The 22127-nt window shown below is 41.0% G+C and overlaps 1 protein-coding gene across 1 annotated transcript; it reads right to left on the bottom strand.

The window, feature by feature from the left end:
• Positions 1-495: 495 nt before the first annotated feature.
• UFD1 (ubiquitin recognition factor in ER associated degradation 1) lies at positions 496-22109 on the bottom strand. The gene is made up of 12 exons (XM_040348252.1): positions 22001-22109; positions 21533-21665; positions 18186-18218; positions 17919-18040; positions 15431-15561; positions 14029-14101; positions 10542-10610; positions 8673-8738; positions 7860-7907; positions 6476-6564; positions 4179-4260; positions 496-1091 (listed from the first exon to the last, which is right to left on the bottom strand). Exons 1-12 carry the CDS (start codon positions 22001-22003, stop codon positions 1017-1019), a joined length of 924 nt encoding a protein of 307 aa, XP_040204186.1. The 5' UTR covers positions 22004-22109; the 3' UTR covers positions 496-1016.
• Positions 22110-22127: the final 18 nt, after the last annotated feature.

Raw genomic sequence — 22127 nt, 5'->3', positions numbered from 1 at the left:
CTTAAAAAAACGTGTATTGGTGCAGTGACCGTGGTACCAGTCAAATCAAAGTGACCCTCACTCAGTGATTTTTCCGGTACCCCTGGACTGCCACTCCAGGGGCACATGCACCATAGGCTTTTCAAGTTCCAAGTTTTTTTTATTAAACCTAGGCTTTAATTATTTTTATTTTATTGCAGTGTAAGTAGGTGAATTTAACCAGTCTCTAGCAATCCCTGTACAACCACGCTCAGAGAGTGGTAGGCGAAGCAACAAAAGGATCAAGTGATATTCTGCTGTGCAAAGGGCTGATGGGAGGAGAGAGCAGAATGATAAAGAGATGAGCTCACCAGTCTACTGCTTCTACTATAACTGTCCAGCCATATTCAATGGAGTCAAACGTAGCAACGTTTGGGTAATCCAAGGTAGCTGGGTTGCTGGACAAACACTGATACTTTCCTATAGCCTGCTTTTGAAAGGCACACAACACAAGAGAAAAATCTAACCAGCAAGCAATTAACTGCAAAGAAAACTTTTATTTATTTATTACGTGTTTTTTTTTTCAGTAAAGCCAACTGGCTGATGTCAAAAGAGAATGGATGAAAATTGCACTTTTATCAAAAGCAATCTGCAAGAATGCACTGGACTCGTAACAGTCTAGTAATCAGAAGAGTGTAGAAACATTTATAAAGCCATTTGGGGACATCTCCAAATTGAATATTTGTGAGCTATAAATAACTGTATGCAATTTTAGTTCTCTTGTCCCGATTTAGTTTGAGGATGTTTTACGGTTTACTGGATTTTTCCTATACAGCCTATATTGGAACCGCTAAATAATTCAGGAACTATTTCCAAGTAAACGGATAGTTGATCCTTGGTGTATCGATTGTCACAGGCTCTTCACCATCCTGAGGTCTTTAAATATTAAGACAATATACTTTCCTTTCTGTAGATCACCAAGATATTTTTAATGCCTAACTGACAGCAGAAAACCAAATGCACTGAACATTCATTTCATTTTCCACTTGTGAAGTCTCTTAGGGCTTCCTGCCTTTCTTCCTCAAGGACTGTCCTTCTCCAGAGAATGCAATAAAGCGATTAAGAGCATCATCCTACATCAAGCCCAAAAAAAAAAAAAAAAAGAGTTACAAGCTTAGTAGAGTTTAAAGAAACACTTCATAAAATACAGTAATATGGTATTTAAACCAGGCCATGCCTATCTCACCTAACACCTGTGTATAGAGGCTGTTGTAATCTCTTTATTGTCCCCTCACCCTTATGTCACAGATTACAACATAGCAGCGGGGCAAGCACAGACTGGAAATCAGATTTTAAATGGCGGAAGCGATCAGGTCCGGTCTCCTGCTCGGCTGGGATATGAGTGAGGGCAAGATGGCCATCACCCGTCTCCATAGCATAGCAGGGCGGAAGCGACGTCAAAACGTCACTTCCGCCCATGCTTCTTAAAGGCACATTTTCTTGCTGTCATTTTTTCAAATGACAATTTTTTTATTTTGCATTTTAGTCTAAATATGAGATCTGAGGTATTTTTGACCCCAGATCTCATATTTAAGAGGACCTGTCATGCTTTTTTCTATTACAATGTATGTTTACATTCCTTGTAATAGGAATAAAAGTGACCCATTTTTTTTTTTGTGTAAAAATCCATAAAATCCACAAAAATAAATAAAGCGTCCCGTCCCAACGAGCTTGCACGCAGAAGCGCCCGCGAGTAGCGCCCGCATATGAAAACGGTGTTTAAACCACACAAGTGAGGTATCACTGCGATTGTTAGAGCGAGAGCAATAATTCTAGCCCTAGACCTCCTCTGTAACTCAAAAGATGCAACCTATAGAATTTTTTAAACGTCGCCTATGGAGATTTTTAAGGGTAAAAGTTTGACGCCATTCCACGAGCGGGCGCAATTTTGAAGCATGACATGTTGGGTATAATTTTACTCGGCGTAATATCTTTCACAATATAAAAAAAAAATTGGGCTAACTTTACTGTTGTCTTATTTTTTAATTAAAACAAGTGATTTCTTTCCAAAAAAAAGTGCGCTTGTAAGACCGCTGCGCAAATACAGTGTGACAAAAAGTATTGCAATGACCACCATTTTATTCTCTAGGGTGTTAGAAAAAAATATATATAATGTTTGGGGGTTTTAAGTAATTTTCTAGCAAAAAAAAATGTTTTAATCTTGTAAGCACCAAGTCTGAAAAACAGGCAAGGTCCTTAAGTGGTTAACCACTTTCATACTGGGCTTATTCTGGCACTCCTCTCCTACATGTAAAAATCATATTTTTTTGCTAGAAAATTACTCAGAATCCCAAAACATTATATATGTGTTTTTTAGCAGAAACTCTAGGGAATAAAATGGTGGTCATTGCAACTTTTTATGTCACACACAATAAAACACTAAAGTTAGACAATTTTTTTTTACAGGTTACCAGTTCAGAGTTAAAGGTCTTGGACTAGAATTGTTGCTCAGGCTGAAAATGTTCCTGGCGATACCTCACATGTGTGGTTTGAACACTGTTTACATAAGTATGCGTCCGCTTTTGCTTTTTGCGTTTTTTTATTGTTTATTTTATTTTAATTTTTACAATTTCCCTTAAAGTGGATGTAAACCCACCCTCATCTTTTCTAAACGACTGCCATAGTGGTGATCTATAAGGATATAGATGCCTCCTGCATATATCCTTACCTGTCAAATGTCTCCCCTCTGTCTGTTATAAGAACTGAAAAACTGCAGATTCTGTGGATGGATCTGTTGTCTGGAGCTCTGTGGGTGGAGTAGTGATGTCACTAACCGAGTTCTGCTATGATCACTAACATCCAGTCAAAATCCAGAAAAGTAACCACATGACTTCAGAAAAGGAGTGGGGGTGGGAATTGAAAAATAATGCCCTTCTCCAGGCTAGTGAATGAGTGTAAATAACCTGTCACTCATGGCAAGGGGGCGGAACGGACTAAGTTTTTTCTCTGCAAGTCCGTTTTATTTCACTGAACAATAAAAGAGGATTGCTCAGAGCTGGATTAACTCTGTGTGGCAAGACTGGACACAGATGATAGGAAATCTTATACTGTACATTGTGACATAAAAAAAAAAAAGTGGGTTTACATCCACTTTAAATCACTTTTATTCCTATTACAAGGAATGTAAACCTCCCTTTTAATAGAAATAGGATATGACAGGTCTCATCTCTGCTCGAAGCAGGAAAAGCTGAGATAAAAAAATTAAATACAATCTTGGCCTTTCCAGACAAGTATATGGTAGTGTTTACATCTGGTCATAACGTCGTGGCCCAGGCCTCCAAAAATCACAGAGACTGCCGAAAACCATCTGGTCCACGGTATTCTCTATGGTAAACTTCCGGCACCGGCGGATTTCTTCTCCAGCTTGCCGATTGCACGGGCGAGCTGGTAGAAGCACCGGAGGGCGGCGGGAGGGGGTCAGCCCCTCCCGCTGAATGTAAAATCAAACAACCGGCTGAACTGTCACTATGATTAATCTTACAGTGCAGGGAATCACCGGCTGAAAAAGATGATATTTGAATGATGCCTTCACCCAAAGTCCAGGATGTCATATGACAGCATTGGGCTGGAAGTAGTTAAAGGAGCATTTCTGAAATGCACCCTCAGGTGACTGATGAGGTAATGATAAAGAAGCAGCAGGTACACAGATCCACAGCACTAGCAAGAACAGGGAGTACCACAGTAGTGACATCACCAAGTCCTATTCTAAATCTCTTGAGATTAGCATTAAAAGAGCACAGTGCCTCTCAATCAGCCGATATACAGCTACTCCTAGGCTCAGAAAATGCATTACTATTTTTCGGGAAGAATTTAAGACAAAAATGTAATCTTTAAGCTACTGCTTGGGCACATAACATTTCTATACATCCCCTAGGACCAATAATATAGCAAATCTTAATTTTGTAGCACTCAGGCCAACCTTAAATAATGATTTATTTGTGTAACAACTTTCACAAGATAAACATTAGGCTAGGCGTAATTTATACAAAATCTAAGAAAATTGCGCTTTTGTCCATGTCAGCCAAAAAGGTAAAACTTTTAATCTTCACTGGAAAATGTTTGCTAAAAAATTGTCCTCATAAAATATACACCGTCTCAATTGTACTATGAAGATAGGCAATGCTATCATCCTCATATCCTTACATGATGAACATACTTACTTCTTCTACTTTCTTTATCTGTGGCCGCGAGTTCCTGATGAATGTAATTGTGCCAATCTTGAATTCATAGTTTGGAATTCCTCTGCAACAGGATAGAAGAAAATGAAAAACAAAGTCAAAATAAAATCAGGGGTGCACCCTTTGAAAAGACTGTTAGCTAAAACCGGACACACAATCAAGACTTTACTATACATATTATCTACAGTTCGGTCCATATATATTTGGACACGGCACAATTTTTATACTTTTGGCTCTGTATGCCACCAGAATAAAATTACAACAAAACAATGCTAAAAATTATGCACTTCAAATTCATTTGGATTAAATCAAGGGGTTGAACATAAATATCAAAGTACAAATTTTAGGAACTGCTTTAATTTGTATACACCATGCCTTCATTTACAGGGGCTCAAATGTAAATGAACAAATGAATATAATGATAAATAAAATGTTAATTTCTAATATTTTGTTGAGAATTCTTTACTGGCAATGACTGCCTGAAGTCTGGAACCCATGGATATTACTAAAGACTGGGTTTCCACTTTCTGAGATCAGGCGATTGACTCGGCCATTGCAGAATATTCCACTTCTTTTCCTTCAAAAGCTCCTGAGTTGCATTTACAGTGTGTTTTGGATCATTGTCCATCTGTACTGTGAGGCGCCGTCCAATCAACTTTTCTGCATTTGTCTGAATCTGGGTTTACAGTATATCTCACTGCATAATTCATCTGGCTGCTTCTGTAACATCACCAATAAACACCAATGACCCAGTGCCACTGGAAGCCATTACACTGCCTCCACCATGTTTCGCAGACAACGTTGTGTGCTTTGGATCATGAGCTGTTCCAAGCCTTCTCCACACTTTTTTCTTCCCGTCATTCTGGTACAGATTAATCTTAGTTTCATATGTCCAAAGAATGCTTTTCCAGAACTGGTCTGGCTTTTTTAAATGTTTTTGGCAAATCTGGCTTTTCTATTCTTTAGGCTTATGAATGGTTTTCACCTTCTGGTGAACCCTCTGTATTTGCTCTTGTGAAGTCTTCTCTTGATTATAAGCTTTGACAATGATAAGCCCACCTCCTCTTCACTTGTCTGGATGTTGTAAATGGGGTTTTCTTTACCATTCCCCCCCTCCACAAGCTCCTGCCTTTGTCTGCCCCTCTTGAATGGACCAGCTTTGGGCCATGTAGTAATGCTTAAACATGCTAAGGGCAAAGACTAATAATAAATATTTTTATTGTTTATTTGTTGTGTTTTCTCTATTGTAAAATTTATGTTATTAGTATTACTTTGTAGAACTTGTTTTTAAAGCTCCTGAAGAAGCATTTTATTTCAACGCGCAACATGTCGGGCTGAGCGTCGTATGACATTTCTACCTCCTGCAAACCACAAGGGTTCTGTTATAATTACCAATAGGAAGTGGTTGCTAGTCCTTCACCTTTATGTATTGTAACCCTGGGTGATAGGTGCTATGTCATGCTAACTTTCTCGTGTTCATTAGGCATTCTTAGGAACGGCCTTATTTGTACATTTTATGTCTTTCAATAATTTTTATGTAATTTTTCAATAAATATTTAATTTTCAATGCGCCTTCAAAGTCCATCATCTGCCATATATATTTTTCTTTACCATAGAGAGGATCCTACAATCATCCACCACTGTTGTCTTTCTTCGCAGACCTTCAGGCTTTTTTATGTTGCTGAGCTCACCAGTGCGTTCTTCTTTCCTCAGAATGTACCAAACTGTTGATTTGGCCAATGAATGAATGTTGCTGCTATCTCTCTGATGGATTTGTTTAGTTTTGAAGCCTGTTTCACTTGCATGGACAGCTCCTTTGAACGCATTATGTAGGTTCACAGCAATAGATTGCAAATGCAAATACCACACTTAGAATCAACTCCAGACCTTTTACCTGCATAATTGATGAAGAAATAATGAAGGCGTAGCCCACACCTAGCCAAGAAAAACAGCTTTTGATTCAATTGTCTAATTACTTTTGGTCCCTTGAAAAAAAAAAAGGGGGGGGGGGGGTTGGATATTCTTAAGAGCTGTAAATCCTAAACCCTTCTACCGATTTGGATGTACATAACCTCAAATTAAACCTAAGAGGGTGCACTTTCAGCCCATATTAAATAACTATAGCTTAAATATGTTTTGGTAAATACCTGATAAGGACTACAAATTGTGCCTGTGTCCAAATATATATGGACCCAACTGTCTATTGACTAGAGAACCTATATAATCTATAATTATTGGACTTTAAATTTTCCTGTTGTCCGTCTGGGACAGATACTCACCTCCTCATGTCTTCAGGCTTCAGTGGTGAAGGACTAGGATCAATCCCTTTCTTCTTTCCATCTAATCTATTTCCAGAACCAGTAAAGGCCTATATGTGGATAAAAATTAACACTGTATGTGAGCAGTAAAGCACAGACTTAATATGGCTTTCCCATAGTACAAAGACATTATTAACCGCTCCAAACCTTCCTAATGTTAATGGCTGTTAGGGGACTGCTGAAGTAACAGCCATCACACAGACACTTCTTCAACCATCTCCACCTCAAAGCATGATTTTTATGCACATCATGCTTCCAGTCTACAGATCTATTTAGGAGTTATGCAGAAAAGCTGCTGGACATTTCATGGAGGCGTCTACAACCAATGTATGAACTGAAACATACATAATACATTCTTCTAATAAAATATAAATGGCAAACACATCTCAGTTAATTGTACTTTTAGACCCCTTTTATTTCAGACTAGTGGACTGATCGGTACCACCGGTTGGTTTTTCAGGTGGACCCGATCGGACCCTCCAGTCTTCTCTATGGAGTGGCGGGTGTCAACAGACATAGGTCTGTTGATACCCGCCGACATCCAATCCACTAAAAACAGATGTATAGGGATCCCCATCTGCCTGGCAGATCGGATGGTAGTCGGGTGTAAATGGACAGGCGGTTCGTTTCTATCCGACTGCTCATAGAGTGCGGGCTATATCCACTCTGCATAAGCGGAGTGAACACGGATCAGCGGACAGATTTGCCGCTGAGCAGGTAGATTCCAACAGAACCCACCATATGTGGAAGTGGTCAAAGATAGTTGTGCAGTTCTGTTTATTACTTACAAGAGATACACCATCAAAAAAATAAAATAAACAATTTCAAGCAGTTGTCTGCCTAGACAATCTCTTTAGTTTCTGTGTGGTCAATCATTGGGTCCATCGGTGTTTCCTAAGCAATAAGGCTTGTTTACCACAAAAACTATTCTCTGAGATCATAATTCTGTGACAGTCTTGGTTTTCTGCCATATAACCGAAACTTGCATAGCCTTTAGTATGTAGCCTGAATGCCAACCCTACACAACATCAGTGTATATTATGTTAAATATTCAGAATAGCAGATAGCAAAGAATGTAAAAAGATGTAGAATTAATTGAAGAGCCAAGAACCACTTAGCCTTTTTCCACTTAATACAACCCACAAAATTCCAAAGATCTGATTTATGCCATACAGGCACAGAAACTCTATATGGTCTAATAGCATGCAGTACAGAAAAATGCAGATAGTCCCACATCCTGGCAGGAAAGCCCCTACCACTCTGCTCCAGGCAATGATTAGAAGGATTTTCTACATCCAAGCTGAAAAGAAAAAAAAACCTTTAATGACAACCACAGAAGACTCACCCTGAACCCTAGATCTCCCACATAGTCGCTGTGATCAGGCTCAATGTCCTAGGAGAAAATGGAAGATTATATGAAACATAGCTTCACAGATTTACACATTAAAATGGTCAAAATGCAAAATTATATATTCATTTTCACATTGTATTTCATATATTCGTAGCCTACGCCTATTAAATCTGAATGATTCTGAACTTTGACCGAAAGATGTAGGAGTTGCTGTAGGTATGTGCAGACACCTCTACACGTTATTTCTGAAAAAAAACTTTATATATTTTTATGAAACAGATCATCCTATTATATTCCAATACAGTCAAATGCTAGTAAGAAATTGTGAACATTTTTACTTTTTAAAAAGGAAAAGGAGGCAGCAGTTTCATATTACACTAAAAATATTATCAGCAGTTTAGGAAAGGGTTCTAAAAGTGGTTAAGCTATGGGACGCTTTGCCATACAAAATTAATATTGGATTAAAAAAAATTGAGCGTTTCCATGCTATATTGATATCCAAAGTGTTAATTATTAAAGTGGATATGCAAGAATATTTTGATGTAGGAAACTAATCCAACTGCTTCTGTAAAAAGGTCAGCAAGTATGTTGCTCATTCCATATGATAAAACTGGCAACAGGGGTTTTGTTCTGTCTCCAAAACAGAACTGCTGGAGTTGAAAGGCTGAATTTGTTTGCCAGGTTTTTCTATATCCAATTACCACAAACACAGGGATCTCCTAAACAAAACATTATTGCAAGGTACAAGGCATTTAGAGATTTTGTATTTAGGGCAATCTCCATTTACTGGAAAAAGGTTATTCTTACAGTTGGCTCTTCCTGCTGTGTTGGTCTTTCTGGCTCCTTGTAACCCAACGGGGCATCAAAATCCACCTGAAACAAAATATATTGATTGAAATGTATTTACTCAAAAAAAAAAAAAAAAAGATCACTCATTGCATCAACATGTGAATTCAGTTTTCTATTTAACACCACTAAACTGCCATAGAAATTCCCACAGAATATAAACGCCATGCCACAGCAATGTAGGAGACTGTCAATATCAGGAATCAATATTCCAGTAACATTAATCACATGGTCTGTGCATGGGAACTTCAATCTTTAGCAACGGGCATGTTTCCATGGGTTCTCAACTAATCGTTCTTAGCTATTTATTGTTCCACTTTATCAAACCCAGGGACATAGACTAAAAAGAAACAAAGAAAATGTTGGGAGGGGGGTAGGAAGGTCGCCTCTCTCTGCTTCAGTATGCTGACAACTGGATTCTTGGAGGTGCAAGATACAGCCCATTCTATAATTGAGGGCTGGTCAACACCAGATGCAATCCAGAGCATTTTTTTTCTGCATCAAAAAACACATGGACAGTGTATTATATGGGTTCCAATGGCCTAGTTCACACTAGTGCAATCAGTTCCAGAGCATTCCAATGCAGAAAAAAAAAAAAAAAAAAAAGTAGAACATGCTGCATTTTGTGTGCGGAAAACTGTACTGCAATGCAGAAAAATGCATCGGTACCCATCTAAAAGCATTACAGCCAAAGAAAAAAAAAATGGGGGGAAAAAAATGAGAATTGAAAATGCATGAAAAATTCACTGGAACGCAACAACAATGCGCATCCAAACTTCCCTGAGAAGCCAGGGGTGTCTGAGCTGTATGGAAGAAATATGGCGTCCAAGTCCTCCAGAACTTCTTCTCTTGTCCTTTCATTGCCATTGCAAGGTTCTATATTTACTGGATTTGTTCAACTCTGACAAGCCTGTGTGATTTTGTAGGAGGCAATGTTTGTTTCCCCAGCACCAGTATGCAGGCTTTTGCTGCATTAAAGGAGATGTTTCAGCAGATAGTTTTTGACAGATAAAGGGGTTACATGTAATAGGTAGGCTGCAGGAATTTATTCAAGAGACACATCTGTAAGATTTTTAATACGTTTTACTATGTCCCAGAAGTCTTGACGTTTTGGACAAATCCAGAAAATAAGCAACAAGGTGCCTTCCGAAGCAGCGGCAGAATTTTTTTAGAGGTCTGGCCACATATGGTGGAGAATCACTGGAATACTGTACTACCTAGTTAAGAGTTTGTAGCCCCCTTCTTGGTACTTGCAGGCTATGAAAAATTTATGTGGGAAGAGGATTATCTTCTAAATGTATTTTTACATGGAGTCAGCAAAGTACCTGAATCTGAACAAAACGTAACAGTTCACACAGTATGTGCATTTCAACTGCGTATTTAGTTGTGTGCCTAACTTAAAAGAGGTTGTAAACCTCTCTGTGGAAATTGTATCTACAGGTAAGCCTATAATAAGGCTTACCTACAGGTACTGTAAATATCTCCTAAACGTAAGCCGTCCAGGAGATATTTACTGTGTTTTATGCTGATGATGTCATCGGCACATGCGCTGTGAAGAAACGGCTGCTAGAGAGGCGAATATGGATGCAGCCTGCAGTGGGGACAGCGTGGGCTTCCTTTGCAGGTAAGTGTCACTTAATGTGCTAGTATGTGATGCATACTAGCTCATTATGCTTTTACTTTGCAGGGGCAAAGTAGAGGAGTAAAACATCAGGGTTTACATCCTCCTTACAGCCCTGCAGTGGGTATTCTTCATGTACTTAGTGTTCCCATGTCTTTTTTAGTGCCTATAACAATGTTATCTGTAAGGATTATTTTTTACTAACTTACATTCATGTCACACTCAATGATGGATACTGCTTTGTCTGGTTTTGTTTCCATCACCCGAAGTTCATATATCTGAAAACAGAAGCATCTTTTGTTACAAACAGTTACAGAAATACTTTACATTGCTTAAAATTTTGCCTAAAATTACAAAAATTGTCAACACTAAATTCCACAAAAATATAATTTTCACTGAAATTGACATACAGTAAGTACCAAAACACTACTGGAAAAAAAAAATTCATAATTATACTGCATATAATGAAAATGTGTGCGATTATTATTATTACAGTAAGTCCCCTATTTATGGATGAGTTCCGTTCCGGTAGCTCGTTTGTAAGTCCAACAAAGATCAGTACTCGCAGACAAAGACTATTGGCTGTAATCAGTGTGTTCTGGCGGGGGGAGCCCCCCTGTCAGAACACAATAGCACAGCTAGGGAGATCACTGCACCAACATTGCTTGTGTTGGTACGGAAATCTGTCAGTTTTTTTCATTCAGCCTGCTGGGTTGAAAAAAAAAAAAAAAACGGTGCAAACACATGTGCGCATCTTTCAAAGTTTGCAAGTTGAACGTTCGTGTGTAGGGCACTTACTGTTTATTACTTTACTGTACATTACAGATTTAGGCCAGGTTGCAGATTCTAACCTGGTCTAAAATTTGTGTAAGGTAACACATGTTGAAGTTCAGGCTTCCAAAGATACCAGAGAGAAACTGGGTTAGTCTTGAAATTTACCTTACTTGCAGCATTTGATGCTCAGCCCTGGCTTTACACAAACCATGGCTGAAAAGCTGCCAATCCAGATAGCTGCTCGAGACCAGCTCAAGCAGCATTATAGTAAGGTTTCTTTACTGAAGTTACTGAGGAAAAACATCAGCAGTGTACTAAAATTCTTCACTGACGTCACCAAGGTTAGATGGCTGTTTGTCAGTGTCCTGGCCTCCTGTATGCAGCAGTATAACCTCACAGTAATAGAATTCCTGTGTCCATTAATAGACAATAAAGATATATTTTTTAAATATTTCCAAATGACCGAGCAGCCAACAAGGTCCATTTACACAAAATTCATCAAGAATGTTCATTAGGGAAAAAATTACTGCATTCTTCTTGAAACTGAAACTACAGTTGCAGAGAAGTGACTTAGGGGCCCAATTATAAAGAACCCATATGCCATTACCACAGCCATACTGCTGCTTAAAAAATATATATATGTATTTATAAAAAGTACAGTGAAGTGCCTCACTTGCTTCAGGGATGGCATAGAACAAAGAATTCAGGATGGAAGAGAAGTGCTCTGTTCCTGTCACAGACTGTTCTCTGATCAGGGTTATGCAGAGAACACTAAAGCCCTGTACACACAATTGGTTTGTCCGATGAAAACAGACCGATTGACCGTTTTCATCGGACAAACCGATCGCGTGTGGGTCCCATCAGTTTGATTTTCATCGGTGCAAAAAAATAGAACATGTTTTAAATTTTTCCTTATGGATAAAAAACCGATAGAAAAATCCGACTGTATGTATGGAAGTCCATCGGTCAAAAATGCACGCATGCTCAGAATCAAGTCGACGCATGCTTACAAGCATTGAACTTATTTTTTTCCGGTTAGTCGTAGTGTTGTACGTCACCGCGTTTGGACACGATCAGATTTTTGACTGATAGTGTGTAGGCAAGACTGAAGAAAGTCAGCTTCATCGGATAGCCGACGAAAAAAATCCATCGGATTAGATTCCATCAGATATCCGATCGTGTGTACGAGGCTCAAGACTTCACAGGCACCACATAACGACATAAAACAAAGAGCAGATGTACTGTGGAGTAAACATTGCAGTGTTTCGCTCTCTATTATTAGCTTACACACAATAGGCTCTCTATCTAACTCAGTGTTTCTTAACTCCAGTCCTCAAGGCACCCCAACAGGTCATGTTGTCAAGATTTCCCTCTGATGAAATGGCTGTGGCAATTACTAAGGCAGTGAAACTGATCAAATCACCTGTGCAAAATAATGGAAAGCATGAAAACATGACCCATTGGGGGTACTTGAGGACTGGAGTTGAGAAACGCTGCTCTGGCAGTCTCAGTTCTGATGTCTACATTGTGAAGCTAAATAATAAAATTTAAAGCAAAGCAAAAAATCAAGGTGCTGACCTTGTCAGGTAACAGTTCACTTTCTCAGTGCAAATGAAACATGTCTGGATTCTAGGCCCAAATACCATCTATTCTGTTTGAGGAATCAGACCTTCAACTCCCTGGTTACAATAAACTTCAGTCAACTACGATCTGATATGCTCAAGGATATAAAGACACTGAAACATGTCTATACACCACAATTTTCATCATAACAGATTACTCAAACAATCTTGGCTTCTGAATTTCTGCTGCATCACCAACCTAGAATAAACCAATTTTCTCTAAGTATCTGTTGTAAAATCAGTTAAAAAGTGGAATGCTCAAAAAATATATCTTTAGAGAAAAAAAAGCCCGCCACAGATGGCTTAAATTTCAAGCTCTTGGTGGCTTTGTAGGCACCACCCTGCTTGTTAAAAAGGCGATTTTATAGTCAACTGATCTGGGTGGAAAATGATTGGCTAAACAGTATCCTCTCAGATACACTCACTGCTAATCAGAGCCAGTGTGACAGACACAAGTGCCTGAATACAACAATAGCCAGCAGTGCAGATTTCTCCAGCCAAACTGTTAGCAATTTATGGGGGAATCAATCCATTGGGCTATGCATGGTGGCCTTTACCCGGTAAAGCAGCACAGAGTGCAAAGATGATGTGGACAGGGCAGTAACACACAATCGGATTTTCCGATGGGAATTGTGTTATGGCAGGGTTTTGTCGGAAAATCCAACCGCTTGTATGCTCCATGGGACAATTGTTGGATTTTCCGACAACAAATGTTGGATAGCATGCTTTAAAATTTTCTGAAAAACCAAATGTGCGATGTCAGATTACAAACAAGCATGCTCAGAAGCAATGCTAACCATAACACAACATTGGCAGAAGTTGCCCAAAGGGTGGCGCTAAAGAGCTGAAAAAACACATAGCTCTGTATTTGTTGGCTGACAACGTTTTGCCGTCTATATGAAGAACAAGTTCACGGCCAACCCCCTTTGGTCAAAAGTCCTACGCTTTGTCCGACGGAAATCTGATTGTGTGTACAAGGCTATAGGGTTTGATTTTCTAAAACTGCAGAGTGCAAAATCTAGTGCAGCTCTACATAAAAACCAATGAGCTTCCATGTTTTTTTGTCAAAGCTTAATTGGGACAGCCTGAAGTTAGAAGCTGACCGGCTACCATGCACAGCTGCACCAGATCTTGCACTCTCCAGTTTTAGGAAATCAACTCCACAGCATCTTGTCTGATCTCAGTATATGTATTAGTAGATCCCTATAGCTTACTGCACATTGCAAAAGTATAACTCATCCATTCCATTCATGCAAGTTTGTATGTGTACATTCCACAGATGTCACTAGATTTAACCTACCTTTTCATTGTAATTTATAGCGATTACATCTCCAGTCGTAAGACAGGCAAAATTTCTCAGAGCATTCTCCAATCTTAAGTTGAAGTTAAGGTAAATCACTGAAAATGTATTTTAAACAGAAGCGTTGAGGACATATGGGAGCGCCCACTACCAACCTGTTCCTAGAAAACATTTTTCCCCTAAAAAGCCTAATGTTGGTGAAAAATATAAGGATGATATAGATCGGCATCAAAAAATGTCAGCTGCTTATTTTTATTATAGTGTCATTATTATAGTTGCAGAGCCATACTTGGGTTTCTTGCTGCAAACCTCGAACAATATTTTCACTAGCAAGTATGACATCATGTTCACTAAACACAGGAGACTTGGATCAAATCCAAGCAGCCTATAAATAACATTCAGGCAGTACTAGAGCTGCATTAGCAGTGGCATTGTGGCCATTCAGATATGATACTCTATACCAGGGGTCCCCCCAAAACCCGGCCCACTTGTATGTTTTCTCTGGCCTGGAGATCACTCAGACACTGCAGACACTTCAGACACAGCACTACTGGTCTGCTTGCTTTTCAAACCCCTGCTGTTCTCGACAGTATGTAGAGCAAGTCCTGGCAAACAGCAGACAAAGCCGCTCCCTCAACCCCCCCCCCCCCACCATTGCACTGCCACGCTGTGTCATGGATTGGTTGCTAGGACCACTGGTGTCCTAGCAACCAATATCATCAGCACTTCCCGGCTCCAGCCCGCTGTTTTTCTTTCGCATTTAGCCTTCTTGTGTAGCAGCCATCTGGAGGTGCAAGAGGCTACTGTGCCATTACTGTGACAGCGCACAACACAAATGTGCTGAATAGCTCTGATGGGGACACAGATGTCCAGAAAGACTCTGATGGGCACACAGATGTAAGGGGGAATCTGAGGGAAACATGGATATAAAGGGGATCTTGAGGAGAACACTGACATTAAGGGGGGACTCTGATGTAATAGGGGACTCTCATATAAGGGGGAACTCTGATTTGGATTCTGATGTAAGGGTAAACTCTCAAATCTTTTCCTTGTTCAGATAAATTATTACATTTATTTATAAATAACTGTTTTTTTTCATCCTGTAAATATTTATAAAATCTACAATGTGACTTTGTGCTGAAAAGTTTGGAGACCACTGCCCTATACTATCACTATTCAGATACAGTATAACTTTATAGCAGGAGTCTATGCTGGAAGGGAAGGAGCCAGAAGCAGCTGGGAAATATTTGTGTTGTATAAAACCTTACATCATGCATACAATATATTTGCTGTTGTCGTTTATCTGCCGTTACAAAAATGCTTCTTAGTTGTAGGTAGCACACATGCAATGTATTAATATTTTGAAGTTCTTGCAGTCCATGTGGTTATAGTAAAAGGATACACAGCTTTGGGGTTTGTGATATCCAGGAAATCAGGACTCTGGGGTTGGAATTTAGAGTATGTAGCCACCTGAAGATTGACACTTTCCACTTGTACCAGACCTCCCTCTTCTAATAGTAAATTCTGCATCATCTGAAAGGTAAGAAAATAAATACGGTTACATAATCTTTGGTCGTTTTTTTTTTTTCGTGAACAAAATGACTATTAAAACTGTGTGCTCTGTAAGAAGACATGCCCATACAAAGATGTTAATTACAATCAGCTAGATGTTGTGAACAAAATTACTCCTAAAGCTGCTTAATATTTAAGCAGCAGTGATCAGATGCTCATCAGATAAAATGCCTAACTCTATCAAGATGCAGTAATGGTATAGCTGCTTCGACTGCTGCCTGCACAATCCCAATAATATCAGGCAACAATTCGTTGTAATACTATCAACACAATAAATAATTTGCCAGATAGAACAAATCCAAGAATACATGGATTAGTAAGTAAGTTTTTTTTTTTTTTTATTATACAGGGAGAGTTATTGGGGATTTGAAATTAAATTTTAGCTAGGTAGGGTTAATTTCTCTTTTACGTTCACATATTGATTACCGTATTTTCCGGCGTATAAGACGACTTTTTGGATGCAAAAAAATGCATCCAAAGTCGGGGGTCGTCTTATACGCCGGTGACAGTCTCCGTCTGCTGCGAGCGTCAATGATTTAAAAGACGCTCCTTCTCCTCAGCGTGTTCTGTGATAGGAGGAACACAAATCTTCCCAGCAGCGCCTCTGTTCTGTGTTCCTCCTATCACAGATGCCTTCTCATCCTCAGGCGAGAGGACGTCCGTGATAGGCAGAACACAGAACAGAGGCGCTGCTGGGAAAATTTGTGTTCCGCCTATCACGGAACAATCTGAGGAGAAGGCACGGCCTTCAAATCATGGATGCTCACAGCAGACGGAGACTGTCACCGGCCTGGAAGTCAAATCAGCAAAACGTGAGTGATGGCAATGTTGGCACAGTGGGGGCAAGTGATGGCACAGAAAGACTAATAGGAAGGGGGTAGTCTTATATGGCGAGTATATACCAAAACCAATTGTATTTAATTTTTAATGTTTTTTTTTTTTTTCCATTTTTTCTGCATATTCATATTCACACTTATGGTATTGGTGTTTGAGTATACCAGTTTCATTTATATATTTGAGTTTTGCGCTGCACTTTTTCTATTTTATTATATACCAAAACCAACATTTTTCCTGGAAAAATAGGGGGTCGTCTAATACGCCCAGTCGTCTTATACGCCGGAAAATACGGTACATTTTTTTTTTTAATTTACAAGGTTTTGTTTTTAGGAGAAGTAGGAATTTAAGGGAGCAATATAACCTATGCTCCAATCTACAACAGGAGAGGTTGTAAAGTTTTGCTCCTGAAATTATTTCAGCCCTGGTTAGTACAAAATGTTTATCCCTTGAATACAGGTGCTGGATGTGCATATAGCCCCTATACTGCTCTGGGCTGCATTGTGTGCAGCTGTCAAGTGCTCCCCAGTAAGCAAAACAAGCCCTTTAAAGCAGGAGAAATGCCAATATGCCATAACCTAATCACTGCAGGTAGTGTTACAGGAAGATAGGCACAGATCAAAGTAAATGCTTCGATAAACACTCATGAGTATTGAACAACTTGGCTCAATTAACTCTTTCAGCACTAAGCAGATGTAAGGAATGTCCACTGAGGGGCTTAAAGCGGAGTTCCACCCAAAAATTGAACTTTTGCTTACCTGGTTCCTCCTCCCCCCTCCGGTGTCACATTTGGCACCTTTCATGGGGGTGGGGGGGGGGGGGGAGCAGATACCTGTCTAATACAAGTATTTGCTCCCACTTCCGGCGACAGATTTGGCGCAGATTCCGCGGCGATCTACACGTCTGGCCCCTTCTCCGTCCCCCCTGCTGTCTTCTGGGAGACACACAAGTCCCAGAAGACAGCAGGGACCAGTCAGGACGCACATCATGACTTGTGCATGCGCAATAGGGAACCAGGCTTAGAAGCTGCAAGGCTTCACCACTTCCTGATTCCCTTACTGAAGATGCTGGCGCCTGCACCCGGGAGTCAGGTCCGGCTTCAGGTGAGGACATCGCGGGCGCTCTGGACAGGCAAGTGTCCATATTTTAAAGGTCAGCAGCTGCAGTATTTGTAGAAAAAAAAAATGTAATTATATACTTACCTATACATGCCTATACAGGCAGTCAGAGGGTTACAAACAAGACAGGTTCTGTAGGTTTGTTCTTAAAGCATAGCTCCACCCAAAATGGGAAGCTACGCTTGTCTGCCTCCTCCCCCCCTCAGCTGCCACATTTGGCACCTTTCGGAGGGGAAGCGGGTACCTGGTTTTGACAGGTACCCACTCCCAATTCCGGCTGACTTCACTGCAGCAAACTCAGCCAGAAGTTTGGCCCCCTCTTCCTACATAAAGATACTTCAAATAGATTTAATAGTCCCCACTTACCCAGTGCGGGAGGTAGCAAATCCCTTCATCTGCTACAAACTCAAGAACACCACAATGTGTCATTCTGTCTGAATTCTTATTCGTTAACTTGAAAAGCATTGGGTATGTGATGTTTAATCTGCCTGTAAACAAATCAGATCACGCATGAGCAGAGTTTCTTACTACCAGTCATTAGTAACATAAAAGAATGGTTCTTTTACACTATATAGCTGGTTTGAATAATAAAACACAATAAAACACCCAAGTGAAGTTAGAGGAGATTCTTACTTAGCTGATCCAGTGCAGATGGAGGCATGATAACTGAAAAAGATAAAAATTACACTGAAAATCATCAATCTGAGTTTCTTCTTTCTGAAAAGCATACAGTTCTATGTGCAATGTACTTATATAATCAATGGTGGATACAAGTAAATAAACTCTGAGAAACATAAGTGGAACCTGCCTCTTTTAATAACCAGTAAGTATAATACCTACACTACTAGTAATTAAAACTTTAATTAAACTAAAAATGTAAATTAAAACTAGACCTCTTTGCATACCAACACTGTATGTTATTTATTTACATTTTTGAAGCATATCTAGCCCCCCCCCTCAAAAAAAATAAAAACATGTAATATATTGCCGCTTACCAGCCCTCAGGGGGTGATGCATTCGTTTTCTTTTTTGTAACCTTAACTTTCACCCAATGATCCAACAAATAACATACTTGTTACCTGTCTACGCTAAATTCTAAACTAGATCTAGGGAGGGAGTCATGGTTGTCATATAGGCTGAACTTCAAACATGTCTGCCTTCGTTTCCATGATATGGTGGATTGATGGGATTAGCAGTTTACACAAGATAAGGTTGTTTGTGCTTTCTTTTCTGCTTATAGAAAATGGCAAGGACAGTACATTTCTGACCAGATGAATGAGCTGACTAATAAATTACTTTAAGAACCCTGTGTAGTGTGGGGGGCCGGGATCTGGCGGCTCCCTTATTAAAGGGGGCTCCCGGATTCCGATAAGCTCCCTGCCCGCAGACTCCGACAACCAACGGCCAGGGTTGTCGGGAAGAGGCCCTGTCCTCATCAAAATGGGGACAGGGTGCTTTGGGGTGAGGGGGCCGCAGGGCGCACCCCTGCCCCAAAGCACCGACCTCCCCATGTTGAGGGCATGCAGCCTGGCATGGTTAAGGAGGGGGGGGGGCGCTTGCTCGTCCCCACCCCCTTTCCTGACTGGCTGGGCTGCTGCTAAGATACGGGTCTGATATGGATTTTGGGGGGACCCCCATGCCATTTTTTCGGCATACAGGGGTTCCCCTTAAAATCCATAGCAGACCCAAGGGCCTGGTATGCTCATGGAGGGGGAACCCATGCCTTTTTTTTACGCATTCAGTTCTATTTTTTTTATCCGCACAAAACCGCAGGTAACCGTAGTGTGTGAAGGGTGTCATAGGAAAGCATCGTGTGCTTCTAGCTGCGGTAAAATCCGCAGCTAAAAGCATCATTCTATCCATCCGTGTGAAAGGGGCCCAATAGCTGCAGTTACACCACACTGCACCCGTGGTGTGGGTACATTGCAGCACATCGGTGTGAAAGCAGTCCTATACTATTATGCCCAGTGCATTACTTCACACTGACCTGAAGATCTCTTCTTTTCTGCTGCTGGCACCACTTTGGAGTACCACCCACCAAATGCGGTATGCCATATAATTATGTGGTGTTTAGATGGGTAGTGGGGTGGTTGTTAAACCATGACTTAACTGCCTTCTTTTACCACCGCCTGGCTGCCCATGTGAATGAGCCCTTAAAGCAGAGCTCCAGTCACCATATTCAGGTTTTTTTTCTAAAAGCACCCCCATGATTGGCACAGATTGTACATTACTATTTGGATACTGTCCCAACTGTAATTATGTTTTTTTTTTTTTAATCTGTTAAAACGTACCTGATCTTGGAAGCAGGCAGGGGCCATCACGGTTCTGGGCATCTGATGCCCGCTCATGTCTATTTCCATAATTGGGGGAAGCTGGCTACCCAGCATGCACCTCCCGAATCGGTGCAGGTTGTTGATTGCAGGTTGCCATAACAATGAGGGTGGCAGAAGTTCCCGCCCCGTTGTTATAGCAACCTGTCAATCAAAAGAGAATCAGGCGATTCCCTTGGAGTCCTGGGTAGGGATGCGCTCCGGCGTGTTCGCACACTCCACGTGCAGAGCCCGCCAGGAAGTCGGCACTGCGCTGCGCTAATCACAGGCAGTGAGACATTTCCCGATCCCTGCATCGGGACAATGTCTCACTGCCTGTGATTAGCGCAGTGCCGACTTTCTGGCGGGCTCTGCACGTGGACTGTGGGAACACGCCGGAGCTCATCCCTACTCCTGGGATAGAGGACATTGATATCCCAGGAGTCCAAGGGAATCCCCCGGTGACAACATAGTCTAGGTGGCCAGGACCGGAAGTGCTGCCGACACATTTAAAATAAAAGCTATTCAGACATAATAATAATAATAATAATAATAATAATAAACAAAATGTCCATTTAGGATTGCACTGCGGGTGGCCATGTGGATGAAAGAAACTCCACTTTAAAGTGGTTGTAAGCCCTTACATAAACCCAGTGAAGTGACTGACCTCAGGTGATACACAGATAAAACAAATCCTCCTACATAATTTGTACCTATTTATCTACATCCATAAGAAGAACTCTGCAGAGCTCAGTGAGGAGAAGGGAATTTATTTATTTATTTATTATCTATTCACAAATGTTTTGCCTTTCATTTATATTTTAAACAGATGGGGTTGTTTTACAAGGTGGTGGTATACATATACGTTAAAAGAGAGCACAAGTACTCATGGGACGTGTACTGTGTTGCAGTGTAAATGGGACACTAGTGGGCTTGCACATATGGGGCCAGATTCACGTAGGAGAGCACATCTTTGTGCGGGCGTAACGTATCCTATTTATGTTACGCCTCCGCAACTTTGACAGGCAAGTGCAGTATTCACAAAGCAAAGTTGCGGCGGTGTAGCGTAAATAGGCCGGCGTAAGCCCGCCTAATTCAAATGTGGAAGATGTGGGCGTGTGTTATGTAAATTTATTGCGACCCCACGTAAATTACTCTTTTTACGAACGGCGCATGCGCCGTCCGTGAAAGTATCCCAGTGCGCATGCTCCAAATTAACCCGCAAAAAGCCAATGCTTTCGACGTGAACGTAAATGACGCCCATCCCTATACGCAAACGACGTAAAACGTGAAAAATTTTACGCTGTTCCGACGTCCATACCTAACATTGGTACGCCTCATAGAGCAGGAGTAACTTTACGCCAGAAAAAGCCTAACGTAAACGGCGTATCTGTACTGCGTCGGCCGGGGCGTACGTTCGTGAATAGGCGTATCTAGCTGATTTACATATTTCTAGGCGTAAATCAGCATACACGCCCCTAGCGGCCAGCGTAAATATGCTGTTAAGATACAACGGCGTAGGAGACTTACGCTGGTCGTATCTTAGAGAAATGTTGGCGTATCTGATTCTTTGTATCAGGCGCCAAGGTACGACGCCTCAGACTCAGAGATACGCCATCGTACACGTTGGAGCCCATCAATATTTAATACTACTTGTATAACAGAACTTACTTTTCCCTCCTTTCTCCACATCTGAGCGGTCATTTGGCCCAGCCAGCATGGAGACGGAGTAGCAGCGGTACTGGGTGGAGAAGCGGTTCTGGAAAACCCTCGGTATAGGGTGGTCAAACATATTGAAAGAAAACTGGAAGAGAAAGTAAAGAGAATGTTAGCTGTGTGCCTGTGGATGAGGTCTGGGCACATCACAGGACTGGATCTATAGGACAGGCTGAGTCCAGGTAAGTGCTGAATACACATCATGGCAGGACACTCCAGAGACTGAAACCTGGACTGTCTGAGCTCACACCTCAGAGGGCTCAGCCACACAGATGTCCCCTTCCTCCTTTACACATGACATCTCTCACTCCATCATTCCTCATCACAACTGACAACATGAAAGTTCTATTCCTAGGAGACCTCTGCTAAAGGAGCAGACAGAATGAAGGTCCCCAGCACTGTGTTTTCCCCGGTACGTCTTACCATGGTGCTGCCGGTTTAGGGACTTCACAACAATATCGCACTGAGTCACTCTACTCAGCCGGAAGTGTCTCTATTGAAGCCAAGTCTATACACAGCACAGCGCAGCCGCAGAACACAACGCTTTGCG

This window comes from Rana temporaria, chromosome 1 (genome assembly GCF_905171775.1).
Source record: "Rana temporaria chromosome 1, aRanTem1.1, whole genome shotgun sequence".
Lineage (NCBI taxonomy): Eukaryota > Metazoa > Chordata > Amphibia > Anura > Ranidae > Rana > Rana temporaria.
This window is presented reverse-complemented; position numbering and strand designations above follow the sequence as displayed.